This window comes from Dipodomys ordii, unplaced genomic scaffold (assembly GCF_000151885.1).
Source record: "Dipodomys ordii isolate 6190 unplaced genomic scaffold, Dord_2.0 Scaffold17, whole genome shotgun sequence".
NCBI lineage: Eukaryota > Metazoa > Chordata > Mammalia > Rodentia > Heteromyidae > Dipodomys > Dipodomys ordii.
Window position 1 is genome coordinate 8,706,494 of NW_012267233.1, and position 15,790 is coordinate 8,722,283.

The 15,790-nt window shown below is 43.0% G+C and overlaps 1 protein-coding gene across 1 annotated transcript in view; it reads right to left on the reverse strand.

The window, feature by feature from the left end:
* Baalc (brain and acute leukemia, cytoplasmic) overlaps positions 1–15,790 on the reverse strand; it is a 54,551-nt gene that overhangs the window by 4,620 nt on the left and 34,141 nt on the right. The window contains exon 2 of the mRNA XM_013012444.1: positions 6,775–6,923. Coding sequence (XP_012867898.1) covers positions 6,775–6,923 — 149 coding nt within the window. The remainder of the gene's footprint in view (positions 1–6,774; positions 6,924–15,790) is intronic.

Here is a 15,790-nt window from a genome sequence, read left to right on the forward strand (position 1 = left end):
AATCAATTCAGTTCTTATTTTGTAAGCTTTCTCACCATTCACTCTTGTTAAAAGGCTACCTCTTGTTTCACACCTAGTCTGACAGCTTTTCTATTCTTCACTTGCCTCATTTTAATGCCTGCAGTTTGGTGGCCTGTGAATCACAGATCTGAGTCCTCTTGATAAGGCTTCTTTAATTAAAAGTCATTTACTAGCTGTCATTTCTCCAGGGTAGCCAGATTGATGGTGATAATTTCTTGGCAGTCTCCAGCCCAGTTGGACTTGTTTCTTTTGGGTTCACAGGTCAGTGGTCTGGCTCATTCCCCATGGGCGGAGGGGGGTTGGGAGGGTAGCCTGGCTGCTCTGTAGAGACCTGGGTTCAACACTGAAGACGAAATTTTGTTCAGCCTTTTCTCAGTTCTATTTGAACTGGAAGTAGAGCTGTTTCAGATTTTGCTTGGACTTGACAAATATATCTGTACCTAACACATGCCGAACCTTTCTACAGGTCTTTGAAGACAACAAAGAAAAGTAAGGCCTACTGAGGTTGGGATGTACTCAGACATCATGTTTTCTGTATTAAAGAATTATAAAATTATAAGCAATGCATGGCAATGGGAAAATTTTTAGTAGGGAAAGACACAGTGAGAAGTCATACAATTCCATGCTCTGGCCTCTACACAGGTAATCATGGCTCATAATTTCCCATAGAGTGTTGCAGAAATTGCCAGGTGCCAGTGTCTCATATCTGTAATCCTAGCTTCTCAGGAAACTGAGATATGATGATTACAGTTTGAAGCCAACTTTAGACAGAAAAATCTGTAAGACTCTTATCTCCAATTAACGACCAAGAAAAAAACAAATGAATAAAAAACAGAAGCATAGCTGTAGCTCAAGTGGCAGAGCACTCATTAGCCTTGAGCAGAAAGGCTTAGAGACAGTGCCTAGGCCCTGAGTCAAGCTCTAGGATCAGAACCAAAAAATAAAAATAAAAAATGAATGTTGCAGGGATTTTCCAAATATCACAGGACTCAGAAAGTCTCTCCTTCTACTCTCTACTTCTTTCCTGGCCTTTAACCATAGTTTCAACTATTTGTGCATTTTTGTGTTTATTCACTTCTTTTCTATTTCTCATCAGATTATAAACTTCAAGAAGGTTGGGGCTCCATCTCTTTTGCTCACTACAGCATGCCCAGAATCTAATACTGCCTGTCACAGACTAGACACGTGATAAGTAATGTGAAGGGAAATCTTAAGGAAAATCCCCAAGAACAGAGCCTTGCTTGTGCTGTCCTGCTTTAGTCCTCCAGAACATTTCCTACTGGATTTCGATCATGCTCATAACTGATTATTCCTTGCACTAGCCCTAAAAGACAGATGAGAATCTCACAGTGCTTATTTCACCATGAGGCAGCTGAAGCCACTCCGGTTCCGGTTTGTGCAGTTTGCCCAAAGCCATATAGGTAGCAAGTCAAACAAAAGATGGTAACACCAATCCTGCATCTCGTTCTTTCCACTGTGTCAAAGCTCACTCTAAATTCTCAACCACTGTGTTTCAAGTGATGAGAGAGAAGGACAAGGTCTTTAGAGACAGAGAAAGAGAGAGAGAGAGAGACAGAAAGAGAGACACAGAAAGAGACAAAGAGAGACAGAGACAAGTTTCCATTGCAAGCCAGCCAAAACACTGCTCCCTGGGCCATGTAGGCCAAATAATCAGCTTCTGAGCCTCTATTTTCCCAGGTGAGGAAAAATAATGCTTATCTTTCAGAGTCCTGAGGGTTCAAAATGCTGTACACAGTGTGCCTGGTCCACAGTGGTATTCCAAAACTGTCAGAGTCCTCCGCCCCTCCTCAGAAGATTAACGAGCCCAGCCTTGTAGGCTGCAACTTGAAACCTTTGATTGCTTTTCAGTCAGGTTCTCTATTAATGGGAGGCAGACAATACAAAATCTCCAGTTCCCAAATGCCCTGAATTAACTTGCTGCTGCTTTGTAAATGTTTATAGCATTAATGTGAAGTCAATCTGGGAAGATTCCATCTTAGCAACGCCACCCAGGGCAGGTCGCTAGCTTTGGAAGGCTGGGGGTCGGACTCTGTGTAGACACCCTCAACCTAGGGGTTTTCAACAAGTGCTGAAAGGAGGTATTGCTTTTCCCCAGTGCTGCAGTTGGCCACTAGATCCCTAGGGGCCACAGCACCTGCTTTACAAAAACTCTGGTGCTGAGGTGGAGAGGGTGGGTGCAAATGCTGGGATACTTTTTAATCATTCAATCAACGTGTAGTTGTTTTCAGTGCCTATTAGAGGAATAATCCTGGAGTCGACTCAGATGTGGACAGAGGGAAAACATATTCAAAAATCATGAATAGCGGGGCGACAGTGGCTCACACCTGTAATCCTAGCTACTCAGGAGGCTGAGATCTGAGGCTCGAGGTTCAAAGCCAGCCTGGGCAGAAAAGTCCGTGAGACTCTTATCTCCAATAAACCACTAGAAAACCGGAAGTGGTGCTGTGGCTCAAGCAGTAGAGTGCTGGCCTTGAGCTGAAGAGCGCAGAGACAGCGCCCAAGCCCAGAGTTCAAGCCCTACGACCGACAAAAAAAATAAAAATAAAATAAATCATGAAGTCTGTGCTCTAAAAGCTCCTAATTTGACTGGCTTTTCTAAGACAAATAGTGACTCTATGAAACTCTATCAGCCCATCTGTAGGGTGCTGCTAAGTTCCTTCCTTCCTTCCAGGAGAGAGCTGCTGACGCTATCAAAATGCCTTCTAACAACTTTTCCCGGTGGTTTCTTTCATTCTTTCCTTCCTTTTCATGTTTCATGTTTCTTATTTTTCTTTGCCTAGGAGGGAGTCATCTTTCCTTCCCTGACATGTCTCCCATTGCTGTTGTCTAGGAGAAATTCTCAGGTGGTTTCCTTATGGTCCTTTCTCCACCTGGTCGCCGGCTCTACGGGGTTTCACCCATCCTTCCTAGACTGGGCCATGCATTGCCAATGGCTGTCAGCCAGACACTGTGGGCAGGGCAGCAAGGAAGTCCCTTTTCTGAGAATTAGTCAACAGCTAATTCCTTTAGCATGGGCTGGTTATTTTGCCAAGAATAATAAAGCAACTGGAAAATATGTAGCTTTTGAAGACCTCAGGGAGGTCAGCCACATACTTGGGAGTTTTGTCTGCTTATGGCTATACCCGCAAGCACATGTCCACCTGAGCTGAATACTTAAGGCTTTTTAGTGGGGAGGAAGGAGTTCTACGTCCAAGGAAATGGTGCATCAAGGTTACAGAGAAAATATTTGGATACAGCCCAGAATTCCTGAATGATTAATTAGCAGGAGAAGGTAACTAACAGAGATTTCTGTGTTGCTATTTGTGGAGCTGTGTGCAGGGCCAATGACTTATCAGATGCTGTGGAGTCATGGGGGTCCTAAATGACTGGGAAAACCAAGGTGCAAAGAGAGGAGCTCCCCACCGAGACAGCCAGCTTCAACTTGTAAAAGATCATTTTTAGCACCATCATTTTGCCATTTAACACCTATCAACAGTAGGTAGAAAGCAGGGGCTGAGGAGGGTTGGGGGCCGGGTAGGAGGAGGAGATTTGGTTCATTTAATGGGACACGAAGTAGAGACAGGCTCAGAACACAAGTTGCTGGTGCTCATGGTCCCTGACACCATTGGTTGTGCCCCATCGCCTGCCAGAAAGCCATCTGATGCCATGGCGAGGCATCTGTGTGCATCGCAGAGCCAGCGCTGCCCCCAGCACGCAGAATCTTCCAGTCCCTTCACAGCACAAGTCCAAGTCTGTAACTGCTTTGTTTATTTATTCTATGTTATTTGACTCTCCCCTTTAGCCTGATTAAAACTGGCAGCTGCTTCAGAGCAAATGCTATGCTTGCCTTTTCTACTCCTGGGTCCTTGGCACTAAAACAGTGCCTGGCACCTACACAGCACTCAATGCACATTTGATGAATGGATCTTCAGAGTTCTTATAGGAACCAAGGAAGGGATTGTCCAGGCCTGGCAGGGATTGCCTTTAACACACACACTTGTTTGGTAAATCTGAATGAGGAAACTGCAGAAAGCTTGGGGACTAGGCTGTATGCTTCTCCAGAGGCCTGGTCTCTTTTTAACAAATAGAGCACAAGAACCACCAGCCAGGAGGCCTGATGGTACACAACGGGAACACTGTGGCTCCTTGGCTTATGATGGGGTGACATCCCATTACACTTATGGTACATTGAAAAGGTAATAAATCAACAATGTACATAGAACATATAATCTTCTGAGCATCCTAGCTTCTCAAAACAGTGCACTGTATAATCCTGAGTGTTTCCCCTTGAGTGCTGGGCTGGGAACTGTGGATCCCTACTGCAGCCCAGAATCACAAAACAGGGTGAGATTTCATGTTTCTAGAATAGCAAAGACCCAAATTCAAATGACAAAGTATGGTTTCTACTGAACGCACATTGTTTTCACACCTGATGTTGAAAAATGGTAAGTTGAGCCTACATTGCTTAGGAACCATGCAAAGAAGACCACAGGAGGCAAGTGGACATTGACAATACATGAAGGTTGGCCAAGGGTAAAAGAGACAAACTAAGTCATAGTAGTGTACACAGTCCAAGGTACTCAGGATGCAGTGGAGAAGGACCATGATTCAATATTGGTCCGGGCAAAGTTAACTCAAGACTATCTGTGGAGCATGCTACAAACTAAAGGTCTTGAGTTGTCTCAAGCTGTAGAGCACTTACCTGGGAAAACTTGAGGCCCTGAGTTCAAACCTCAGTAGAGAGAGTAAGTGGGGATAGAAGGGAGGGGAGAAAAGACCCAAGAAAGGAGAGGAGTGGATCTTTCCCAGGGAGAGTAGAAAGAAATCAGAGAGAGAGAGAGAGAGAGAGAATAGGAAGAAATCAGAAAATTTTCTTCTCTTCTTTGGGTAGTCTTTAGGCTCTTATTAAGGAGCTTGCCTGTGTTTGTATAATAAAACTCTGCTGCCCAAAGCTATAAAAAGAGGTAAACGGACACCTTAGGTAGAAAACCTTGGCTTGCTTGACCTTTGAAGGACTCAGATGTCTGGGTGCAAAGACCATTGATGAACTTCAGTGATGGAGAACTTAAAGAGTTATCAGTCTCTTGATCTTATTTTGAAAACAGTTACAACCCAGCCATTGTTCGTTGATTTATGAAAACCAAAGCCACATAGACTGCTGATGGATACAAGTCATCTGCCCACTGGGCTGCCTGGGTCAGGTATGTGTGGTCTCTGATCCCTTTCCAAGGCTTCCACCACTGCTGGAACCCTTACTGACTCTGCCCGGCCCTGTTCTAACTGCCAGACTGGCTGCAGGGCAGCTGTGTGTGGTCTTGGGGGTAACTGTCCTTGGCTATCTCTGAGTCTCATTGCTCAGCTGTCAACTGGAGACAAGGGTATCATCATGTTACATACTGATCCAAATATTGTGAGGATTAAGTAAGGTAATATAACAGTGCTCAGCACTTCTGTTGTACTTGGAACCAATAAATCGTTACTATCATAGGCCTAAGACAACTTATCATGGACTAAACACAGAATACTGATTTTTAAGCTGTTTGTCTCTCTGTCTCTCCTCTCTCTCTTTTTTCTCTCTCTATCTCACTGGGGTTTTAACTCAGGGCTCCTTGGCAGGCAGGCACTCTACTGCTTGAGCCATGCCTCCAGCCTTTTTGCTTTGGTTAGAAAGGGTCTGGCTTTTTGCCAAGGCTGACTTGAACAACTAGTGATCTCAAATTCCCATATAGCTTCTAATCTTAAGTTTATAAACTGGAATTCATCCACTGTTGGTTAGATTAAAAAATGGTACAACCCCTTTGGAAAATTCTTTGTCAGGGCTTACAAAGTCAAATGTATACCTATTCTATGACAGAGCGGTTCCACCAAAAGAACAGAATGTCCACCCAAAAGAATGCACAAAACTTTAAGTAGATCCTTCAAGGTTACTTAGTAAATTTAGAGCTGAATTTAGCCAGTTTCCTGATCAAAGCTTTTCTCGAGTCATCACTGATACAAGCAAGAATTTCATCAGTAGTCACGTCCTCAGAAAACAAATGGCACCGACCTGGAGGGACAGGCCCAGAGAGCTCTGATAGGAGATGGGTTTGGAGTAGAGAGTACAGCAGACTCTGAAGCAGGTAGAACACTTGGAAGAAGAGGAAGTCAGAGGCGGGAACTGAAGAGGAGGGGGAGCAGGCTAGACTGTGACTTCCTGAGCTGGCCTACCAAGGGTTTTTGTTCTGGGCTGCAGTCTATTGTACATGGGAAGTACCATAGGCCTCCCTTTGTTCTAAGAGCAACAGGCTGGGGAAGATGCTGTCGCCATGCAAGAACCACTTTCTACTGCTTGTCTTGTTGGAGGGCATGAGGCAAAAGTCTAGATTTGTTTGCTACCACACTGTTCTTCTAGTTCTTTCTTCTTCCTATTTCCCACCCCTTAGACTAGCCAGCTGCCAGCCTAGGATGGGTTCCTGTAACCAGCAGTCTTCTGTTGCCCCCAGAAAAGGAGATCCTTGTACAAATCTGGGCCTACCCAAACAGGCACTTCCTCCAGAGTGCAGATATCAAGGACTTATTTCCGCTGACTCAACAAAAAAAATAATATCCTTCAAGGCAGGAATTGGAAATCTGCAGTAACCTTCACAAGAGAGGAGGAGAGCATTTCCTTTGCCAGTGTACCCTTTCCCAGAACACAGTTTGGGTGTTCCTGACAAGGGGCAAGCTCCACCCCTATTCTCTGGTCCCAAGCCAATTCTGGGGCTGTGAGCCTACCTCTGTGGTCCATAGGCCATTCTGTTTCTGAGTCAGAGGGCCTGAACTGAGGGTCTGGGAATTTGGACACTGGATCCCACTGTTCATATTCTTCTCTGGGGCTGTAGATCGAGGCATACTATTGGAGGGCAGTCCATCTTCCAGCACACCTGTAGTGGTGAGAAAAGGGTGGCACCAGAGACTTACATTTGACAGTTGTTATAAACAATCCCAAGACTGTGGAGAAAAAGATAAGCAAGAAGCAAAAAGGCACCAGAAATTCCACCATGCTATCCTTTTCTGTAAAAACACGTGTGTTTTTAATAAATACTTTTGTAACTTGACATTTTGACTTATTCCATCAATGGCAGTATTTCGGTTTCGTGAAACATTCAGCCACATTATTTTTTCATACATCTGTTGTATAGCTGTATTTGGTATTTATTTGCTTCATTTAATCAGTCATTTATTTAATAACTCCCTTCTCATTGGCCATTTGTTTCTATTTTTGAATAACAAACATGACAGGGATGACACTTCTTGTGGTGAAAGCTTTAATCTTCTTTACTTCCTCTGGATAAATTCTTACAAGTGAGAATATTGGCTTGAAGGCTATACAGAGATTTTTGCATAATTCCATCTCTCAGGGTTACAATAAGCATGTGTGCCTCCCGTAACCAATGCCAAAAACAAAAATGACAGAAGTTTAAATAAATGACCTCACTGAAAATGTAGGAGGACAGTGTCAGAATTCAGTAAGTATGGAAAGTATCTGATTGGAAAGAGTAAAGGTCCCAGAAAGTGTGAAGGGGAGCAACAAATAGGACACAAAGAAGGAGGCGGGACTCTGCAGTCGCCATAAAGACAGGAGCAGTTGGAGCGGACAGCCACTCTACCCCTCCACCTGCAAGGCCATACAGCAACAAGGGGTTGGGCTCAGAAAAGAGCACTATACTTACAAAACTCAAATCCAAAGATGCAAACATTAGTAAGACTTTCCAGATTTAAGGCACCTGCAGAGCCTTAAATCCAAGCCCAGTATACCCTGTATAGTCCCACTAGTTGCACAAACATGAAGCTGACCCTGTAGAGACTGACCAGATGTGGCCAAGAAGCAAATGGCCTGTGTCCTTCTCTCAGCATTCCATCCATTCCTCAGCATCTTTTCTGGGCTTCGGGACTTCCACAAGCACTCTGAAAATCTCTCATGTGTTTCAGGGTTTTCAGTTTCCATTGGTGGCTAAACCCCAATTATAACTCTGTCTTCTTAACCCCACCCTCACCAAGAGGGTTTTGTTGTTATTGTTTGGTGTGGATCTTTTGTTTGGTTTTGGGGTAGCTACTTCCTCTCATTTGCCTCCAGCTTACAACAATCCCCATATCAAAGTGGCATGTTTAGGGGTGGCACAGTATAGTCTTCTACACAAGCCATACCTCTGGTGGATGAGAGGAAATTTATTTTTCCTTTGTACTTTTCTATTACTGTACAAGTTTTCTGAGATTGAAATACAAGTTAGGTTGCAGAGGTAAGAGGTAAGAGTTGATAACTCCAGATTCTTGATCTTCTGGGGGGAGTAACCTCTTGACTAATCTGGTAGTCAGAATATATCTGCTCACTGCTTGGCAGTGAAGGTCTCCAAGTTGGTGCTAGTTCTCTGCTGGTCCTCAGAGCATCTCTACCTTATTTATCAGGCATAGTGGGCCAGGAGCTTAGCACTTAGCTGATGATGTGACTTCTAAGTGAAGAATGGAACTGATATAGCCAATGAGAACAGCAGGAGGAGGAGGAACAGCTGGGGACAGGCCATAGATAATAAGTATGCTGTATGTCCCAGATACTGTTAGACCTTTACGTCATATGTCATCTCATGTAATCCTTATGGTAGCACAATAAAATAGGAATCATTGTTCCCATTTAATAAATGAAAAATCCTTGCATTGTGTTTACTTGCTGGGCTCCCTGCACACAGATTCTGCAGACCACCTTTCTCCCCTCTCCAGCCTGGGAGTTAAGAAAATTGCCATAATATTTCAGGAGAAGAAATTGAAGTTTTACGTGAGATCTGTATATTTCTAAAGCTTATGATATTAGCAAGTATTTCTTTCTATGAAAAACTCCCAAGTAGGCAGTTCTCAATTTAATATTCATGAGACCCCCCCCGGAGTGTCTTCAATTGAAGAACCAACCTCTAGTCTCCAAGAAATGATTCAGTAGAACACAGGAATATATAGGTGTGTATATATATAGTATACTATGTATATTATGTAATATAATATATATTTATATATAAGGTTATATATTCATTATATGTGTGTTACACACACACATATATATGTATAATTGAAAGTCCTCTTAAAGATTCTGAAGCAAGGGATTCTAAAGGTCCACAAAGACTCGTTTATATTATAGATATAAATGTAGATGTGTACAGATCTGTGTCTGACAGAGAAACCAACATTCATGCTAGTTTTGAAGATTTCATACAAAAATGCTTACCTATGAAACCCCACCACTTGGGAGGCCAAGGTAGGAAGATAGTGACTTTGAGGCTAGCTTAGGCTACACAACTATACCTGGTCAAAGAAACAAGCTCATCTACATTTTTTCCCACAGTGAACTGGAGACATTTGTGTGTCCTTGGAATATATCCTTTGTAATAATACCTTCCATAAAATTTCCATCCCATCCAGGAGACAGCCAAACATAAACTTCGCCAAGAGAAACAGCTGTGTAGAAGAAGCTTATTTCTTGCCAAAGCTTCTTGCTATTTTAGGAATAGAGCTGGGCAGGAGGGCAGCATATAGAAATTTAAGATGGTAGCTAGGGGCCATATGGAGAGCAGGTTTTCTCCTTAACCCCAGAATCTGGCTCTTCTGGGTGAAGATGATCAGAGCCTGGGCAAAGTCATCAGAGACTGCCTACAAATCATTCCTCTCAATGATAGAGAACGAAGGATAAGACATAGCAATCTATTTAGAAAGGATCTCTTCAGGTCACATCAGATGAAACTCTGGCCTATCAAAGCCCTGCCTGGGCTCAGGTCCAAAACACACATCTGATGACATTTGTGTTTCAACAAAGGTATAAATTAAATTGCGACTCCATAACCACTTACTAAGAGTGTGTCTCCTCATCTCAAAATGAGCTGAATAGAGAGGTGTCAGTCCTTCAGTCTGATGAGCTTTTCACTCCCCTGTCATAGAGAGTGGCAGCAAGATGCCACTTGTGGGCTTTTGTGCCACACTGGGATACTCAGGCTACCAGATTTCATTAGTACCCTGCAAGTCACCCGTGGCCTGCCAGGTTCTAAGACTGAGACACAACTGGGAGCTTTGGAACAAAGAAATAATTGGGGATCACAATCTGGGACAGCCTGCCAGGGTCCAGGTGGCCACAGCCATCAAAGGTGGACATAGCTATGGGGAGTCATTCCTTCCCTGTTATGAGCAACTTCCTCACCTTAGGACAACCATTTCTTTTTTTCCCCCAGAATACGAAGGCCTGGCCTTTGCTGGTAGAGAGCTCTCATTACTGAGAGATCATTTTACATTGATTGGTGGAAATCAAACGTGGGCCTCAGCTGTCAGCAGCCCTTTCCAGCCTCTCTCTTCCCTGAGACCATTTCTTAAAAAAAGCTTCTGGTGGATAGCTGGGACTACAGTGATCAGCTTATACTGACAGATTGCAAACAGCTTGTGGTCAGCCAGGCCTTGGATTGAGCCATAGCCTAGGAGCTTGGGGGCTAGAAACTCCTGAGGTTTAGGGATATTTAGGTCACCCAGTCACCAGAGACCACCAGCAAAGGTGGCTGAGACTCCAAAGGCAGCAGCATCTGACTGTTGGAAAAGGTACAGCAGAGGTATCATGATCCAAGACAGCTTATACCATAAAGGTTCAAGCACGGAAGTTTTGGTGGAACTCTTCCTCCCTGGCTAGGAGAGAATAACATCACCCGAGGATAAGGCAGAATGAACTTTTAGGCTAGTAGTTTGTGGAATACCCACTGTCCAAGGTCTGTTATCTGGCTCTATGTCCTAATGACTGAGGGAGACAGAGCCTTCCTACCAAGATCTAAATCATGTGATCTCCTCTTATAACCCATAGAAAGCTATATACCAACATATAAGAGGGACTGAAAATCCCTGCCCCCACAAACACATCTCATACTAAGGTTTAAGAGCAGGACCTCATTCTGTCTTGGCTGGTGTTCTACACTTGAGTCATGCCTCCAGCCTAGCTTTTTGCTGTTTACCTTCCTTGGAGATGGAGTCCCCTGGATTTTTCTGCCTAGGCTGGCTTCAAATTCAGCTTTCTAGATCTCAGCCTCCTGGGTATCTAAAATTACAAGCATGAGACATTGTAGCATGGCTAACATGTTTCTCACTCTCTTCACTCTTCATACCTAAGTTCTAACATCTATACATACTACCCTTACTCTTTTATCCCCTACTGTACCACATAAAAATGCTTGTCTCCTGTATATAGCATATGATTGATTGTAGAGATCATGTTATCAATGGTATTTTGCTGTCTTCAAATTTCTGATTGGACAGTATATTGATGAATTTGTTAGTAGTGAGATATATTCATGGACCAGAGGTGAGAAATGGTTCATCAACCCAGTTAATACCCAGTTCAATGAGAAGACAGAAAATAATCCAATGGAAAGCTATCAGGCAGCTAATCCTCATACTACAAATTGTCTTCAAATAAGTAAGAACTATGGAAAAGCAAGGCAATGTAATCCCTCCAAAACCAATAGTTACACAGGGGAGTAGAATGACAGCAAAGTGGAGGAAAATCCATATATATTGAGCTCAACACAATGATGATAAAAATGTTCAATGAAATAAAAGAAAAGAGAACATTTATCAAACAACTCAGTGCAATAGAAAAAAAGATTCAAATAAAGAGCTAAATGAATGCCAAGTAAACAATTAAATGAACTCAAAGAGAATACAAACTAAACAACACATTAAAAAGACATATAACTGAATAAATGAAGTAAAGAAGCCAATGCAAAACAAACAGTAAAACGGATATGGATAAAGATTCAGAAAATACCAGGAAAAAAATCAACTAAGTTCTAGAGATGAAAACTATACTGGAAAACTTCTCTAGCAAAGTAGATGTAATGGAAGATAGAATTTCAGGGTCTGAAGATAAAATATACATAGCAGAAAAAAAACTGAAGAAAAAACAGAAAAGAGATTAAAGAAATATGAGAGGAATTTTCAAGAACCTCATGACATGATGAAAGAACAAAACTTATGAATCATAGGCATAGAAGGAGGAGCAGATGTACTAGTTAGGGACATATAAAACAGTCAATGAAATAAGAGCAGAGAGAGACAGAGACAGAGAGAAAGGAGAAGAGAAGGGAAGAGAAGGGAAGAAGGGAAGGGGAGAAGGGAAAGGAAGAAGGGAAGGGAAAGGAAGGGAAGGGAAGGAAGCGGCATATCTGTAAAGAGAATGACATGGGAAGCTCCTAAGGACATCTGTAATATCAGCAGCAAGTCTCCCTGTGGTCATGGGTCCTGACCAGGAGGAGGTCACTTGAAACCCCTATTCCCGAAGGTGAAGCCCAAAGTGCCTGCCACATCTGACCTTAGCAAACTTAGTGAAGAAACAGCTTCTCAGTGATACCAAGCAGCAAGTAAAAAGGATGTCCACTGGGAACAGCAGCTGGAACCTCATGAGCACAGTGAACAAAAGCTAGGAGAATATGGTATGTCTGTGATAAAAATCAGGCCTGAATTTATTTTTCCCAAAAGAGACACCCAAGAGAGAGAAAAAAAATGGGAGGCAGCCAGAAGACAGAGTTAAACTGAGCTTTTCTTCTCCAGTGCCTCCTCTGGAACCTGTCAGTCTTCTCTGAGAGCTGTTTACTTCCTTCTCCCTTTGATCCCTAGGTGGTAACTCCCTGTTGGAAGCTTTATTTCTGTTCCAAGAGCCCCACAGAGCAAGTTCTTGGGGGTGGGGGCAGGCACTCCTCTATCTCTGCTAATTACTGTGGGCCTTCCAGATGCTATAATAAAAGTCAGCACTGTTCCAGCAAACATGCTTCCTACCTGACTGCTTCTAAGATGCTATATTATTATTATAAACCATGATGGTTATAACCCTGTTCTTTTCTGTAGCCAGAATTCTTCCCCAAATTTTCAAAACATTTCTCTGGTGTTGTTCACTTTCTTGTGTCTCTCCTTGAATAATTCTCTCAAACTTTAAAATGTGTTCCTTGGTGGTCTTATCCTAGGGGAATTATAACTAATGGCTGCAGACTGAATAGCTTAAACAAGAGAAGTTCATGTTTCTCATGGTTTTGGATGCTGGAAGTCTAAGACTAAGGCGTTAAAGTTTGTTTCTTCTGAGGCATCCTTCCTTGGTTTATAGATGGCCCATCATCTCCATATGTCTTTATAATGGTCTTCTATATGGGTGTGTCTGTGTCCTAATTTCCCCTTTGGATAAGGAATCAGTCACATTGGACCAGGTCCCATGGAATTTTAATTTTAAAGATAATGTCTCTTTAAAGGCTTTATCTCCAAATAGGATCAAATTTTGAAGTTGGCATAGGGGGAGGTGGGGAGTTATGACTTCAATACATGAATCTTAGAGAACACACTTCAGCCCATAACACCTTGGTTTTCCTTTTATAAAATAATATTGTTTTTCTTACATCAGAAATAGATATCCAATCTAAAAATGATACTGGTAAGAATAAGAAAATAAAAATGATTCACAAACCTGGCAACCAGATAACTATTAACTGACAGTTCCCAAAGTTTTTCCAATGCAGACATACATGGATTTTTAAACAAATGAGATTAGACTGTAACACTAATCTGTTTTTCCACCCTTGGTTTCTACCATGTTGTTAGATACCAGTGTTTCCATTCAGCTTCATTCCTTCTCCAGCTGCTTCTTCCTCATCACAGATGGCATATTCCTTTTTAAAATTTGTCTTTCAAGCAGCGGATCTTTTTAAAATTAAGTATTTGAAGCTTCTGTGGTGCCAGGTACTGGACCAGAGCTGGGATACACCTGAGAGTTACAGTTTTCTAGCGTTGCGGTTTCACAACTAAATATTCTCACCATCCACCTTCCCCTTCTACCTGCCTGCCCCTCAGTTCCACACCAGAAAAAAAGAGGTGGATGACAAAATTTGAATTATTATTGGAAGGAAAAGGAAGAGGATGGTCTGAGTATGTGTTCTTGACACATGCTATCTGAGAGAGGGAGAATGAAGCAATATAAAGAACTAGAAGTCAATAAAATTTATCTGTCCATGTGTCTAAGCTCCCTTTCCTCTCCCAAGTAACTCACTTTGGTTCCTACTCTCTTAGGTTGCAGTGGCCTAACAAGAGTTTGCCTGTACAAGCCCAGGTATCCCACCAACCAGCACCTACCAGGAATACTCTCCTGGATGACTAACAGATGCCTGAGAGAGGCATATGGAGCGTTTGGAGGCCCTTGGGATCACACTATCTCTCTGCTGACTTGATTCAGGAAGAGCAGGTAATGTTCATTGGCCAAGGCCCTGACCATTATGGCCCCATTTCTGCTTGAGTGGGCCCCATTTCTGCTTTGTTCTTTTAATCTTACCTCATTTCTTTATGTGTCTAGACAAGGTATGCTGCTTGTGACCCAGATTCTTTCCACAAAGTTGGCAGAGCTAATCAATCAGAAATGTTAAAACACTCAGGGGTGACTCCCTTAAACAGATACAAAGGCATTTGGAGCCATGTAAGGCTCAATGGCCTTCCTTTAGAGTTTTACTTAGTCCATGATTTTTTCCTTTAGGGAATTTGGGGTATGAGTCTTCTAATGCAATTTTCTACTATGCTATGGCCTGAATGTTGGTGTCCTGAGCAAATTTACATGTTGAAACTTAGCCCTAGTGCAACAGTATCCAGAGGAGGGCTTATCGTTATGAGGGCAAAACCTTCATGAAAAAGACTAGTGCCTTTATAAAAATACCTAAAAAAATAAAAAGGCTTCTGTTACTTTCAAGATAACCCACAGCTTCAATGTTTTAGTCCTCTTCCCATTTCATTCTTTCACAATCAAGTAGGTCACATTCAAAAGCACCCAGAGAGAGGGTAAGTGCAACCTCCTTTTGCATTTTCTTTTCCTTGCTTATGAAATTGTCCTGCTGCCAGGCACTTAGCCCGAGGTCATCACACAAGATTACACACATATTCCCCAGGGCTGGGACTCCACTGTTGAGCTTACTTTTGCATTCCATAGCTCTCAGGTCAACAGCACAGCCAGGAGGGCGGTCCTGACCCATCTCCACCCCAGACAGGATCAAGACAACCTGCTATACAGTGGAAAATGAGCCCTGGAAAGCTGTGCAACAGAACTTGGGGCTGCCAAAATATGAAGAGAAGGAATGGTGGTGTGTAGATTCCATTCCCCAGAGGGCAGTCAGAGCAACCCTGCAGAATCAGATTCTAGTTCATTTCTTCTCAGTACCTTTAGGAGGCAAGCCCCAGGCTCTAAATACTTATGGGGCATTTTGTGGGTTCTCCTGCCTCTTCTGGCTTTGTAAGTTTAGGCTCTTCCTTCCATCCTCTCTGTTTAAGGCCTCTGAGACATCAAAGACATCCATACCCTTATGGTCTCAGATACTTTCTCCAGGCCGTGGCTCCTGCCACATCACTGTCCTTCCTTATTGGAGTGTTTGTTTTCATTGGAATGATTTGACCCATGCCTGGCTTCCCTGCTACCCAGGGAGCTCCATGAAGACAAGAACCACTCTAGTCTAGCTCACTTCCACACCTGGCATAGATATTTAGTAACTGTAGGGCTGGGAAAGTGGCTCAGTGGTAGAATGCTTGCCTTACATGCCTGAGGCCCTGGGTTCAATTCTTCAGCACCACATAAGCAAAAAGAAAAAGGCTGGAAGTGGTGCTGTGGCTCAAGTGGTAGAGCGCTAGCCTTGAGCTAAAGAGCTGAGGGACAGCGCCCAGGCCCAGAGTTTAGGCCGCATGGCCGGACCCAAAAAAATAAAAAAAGATATTTAGTAACTGT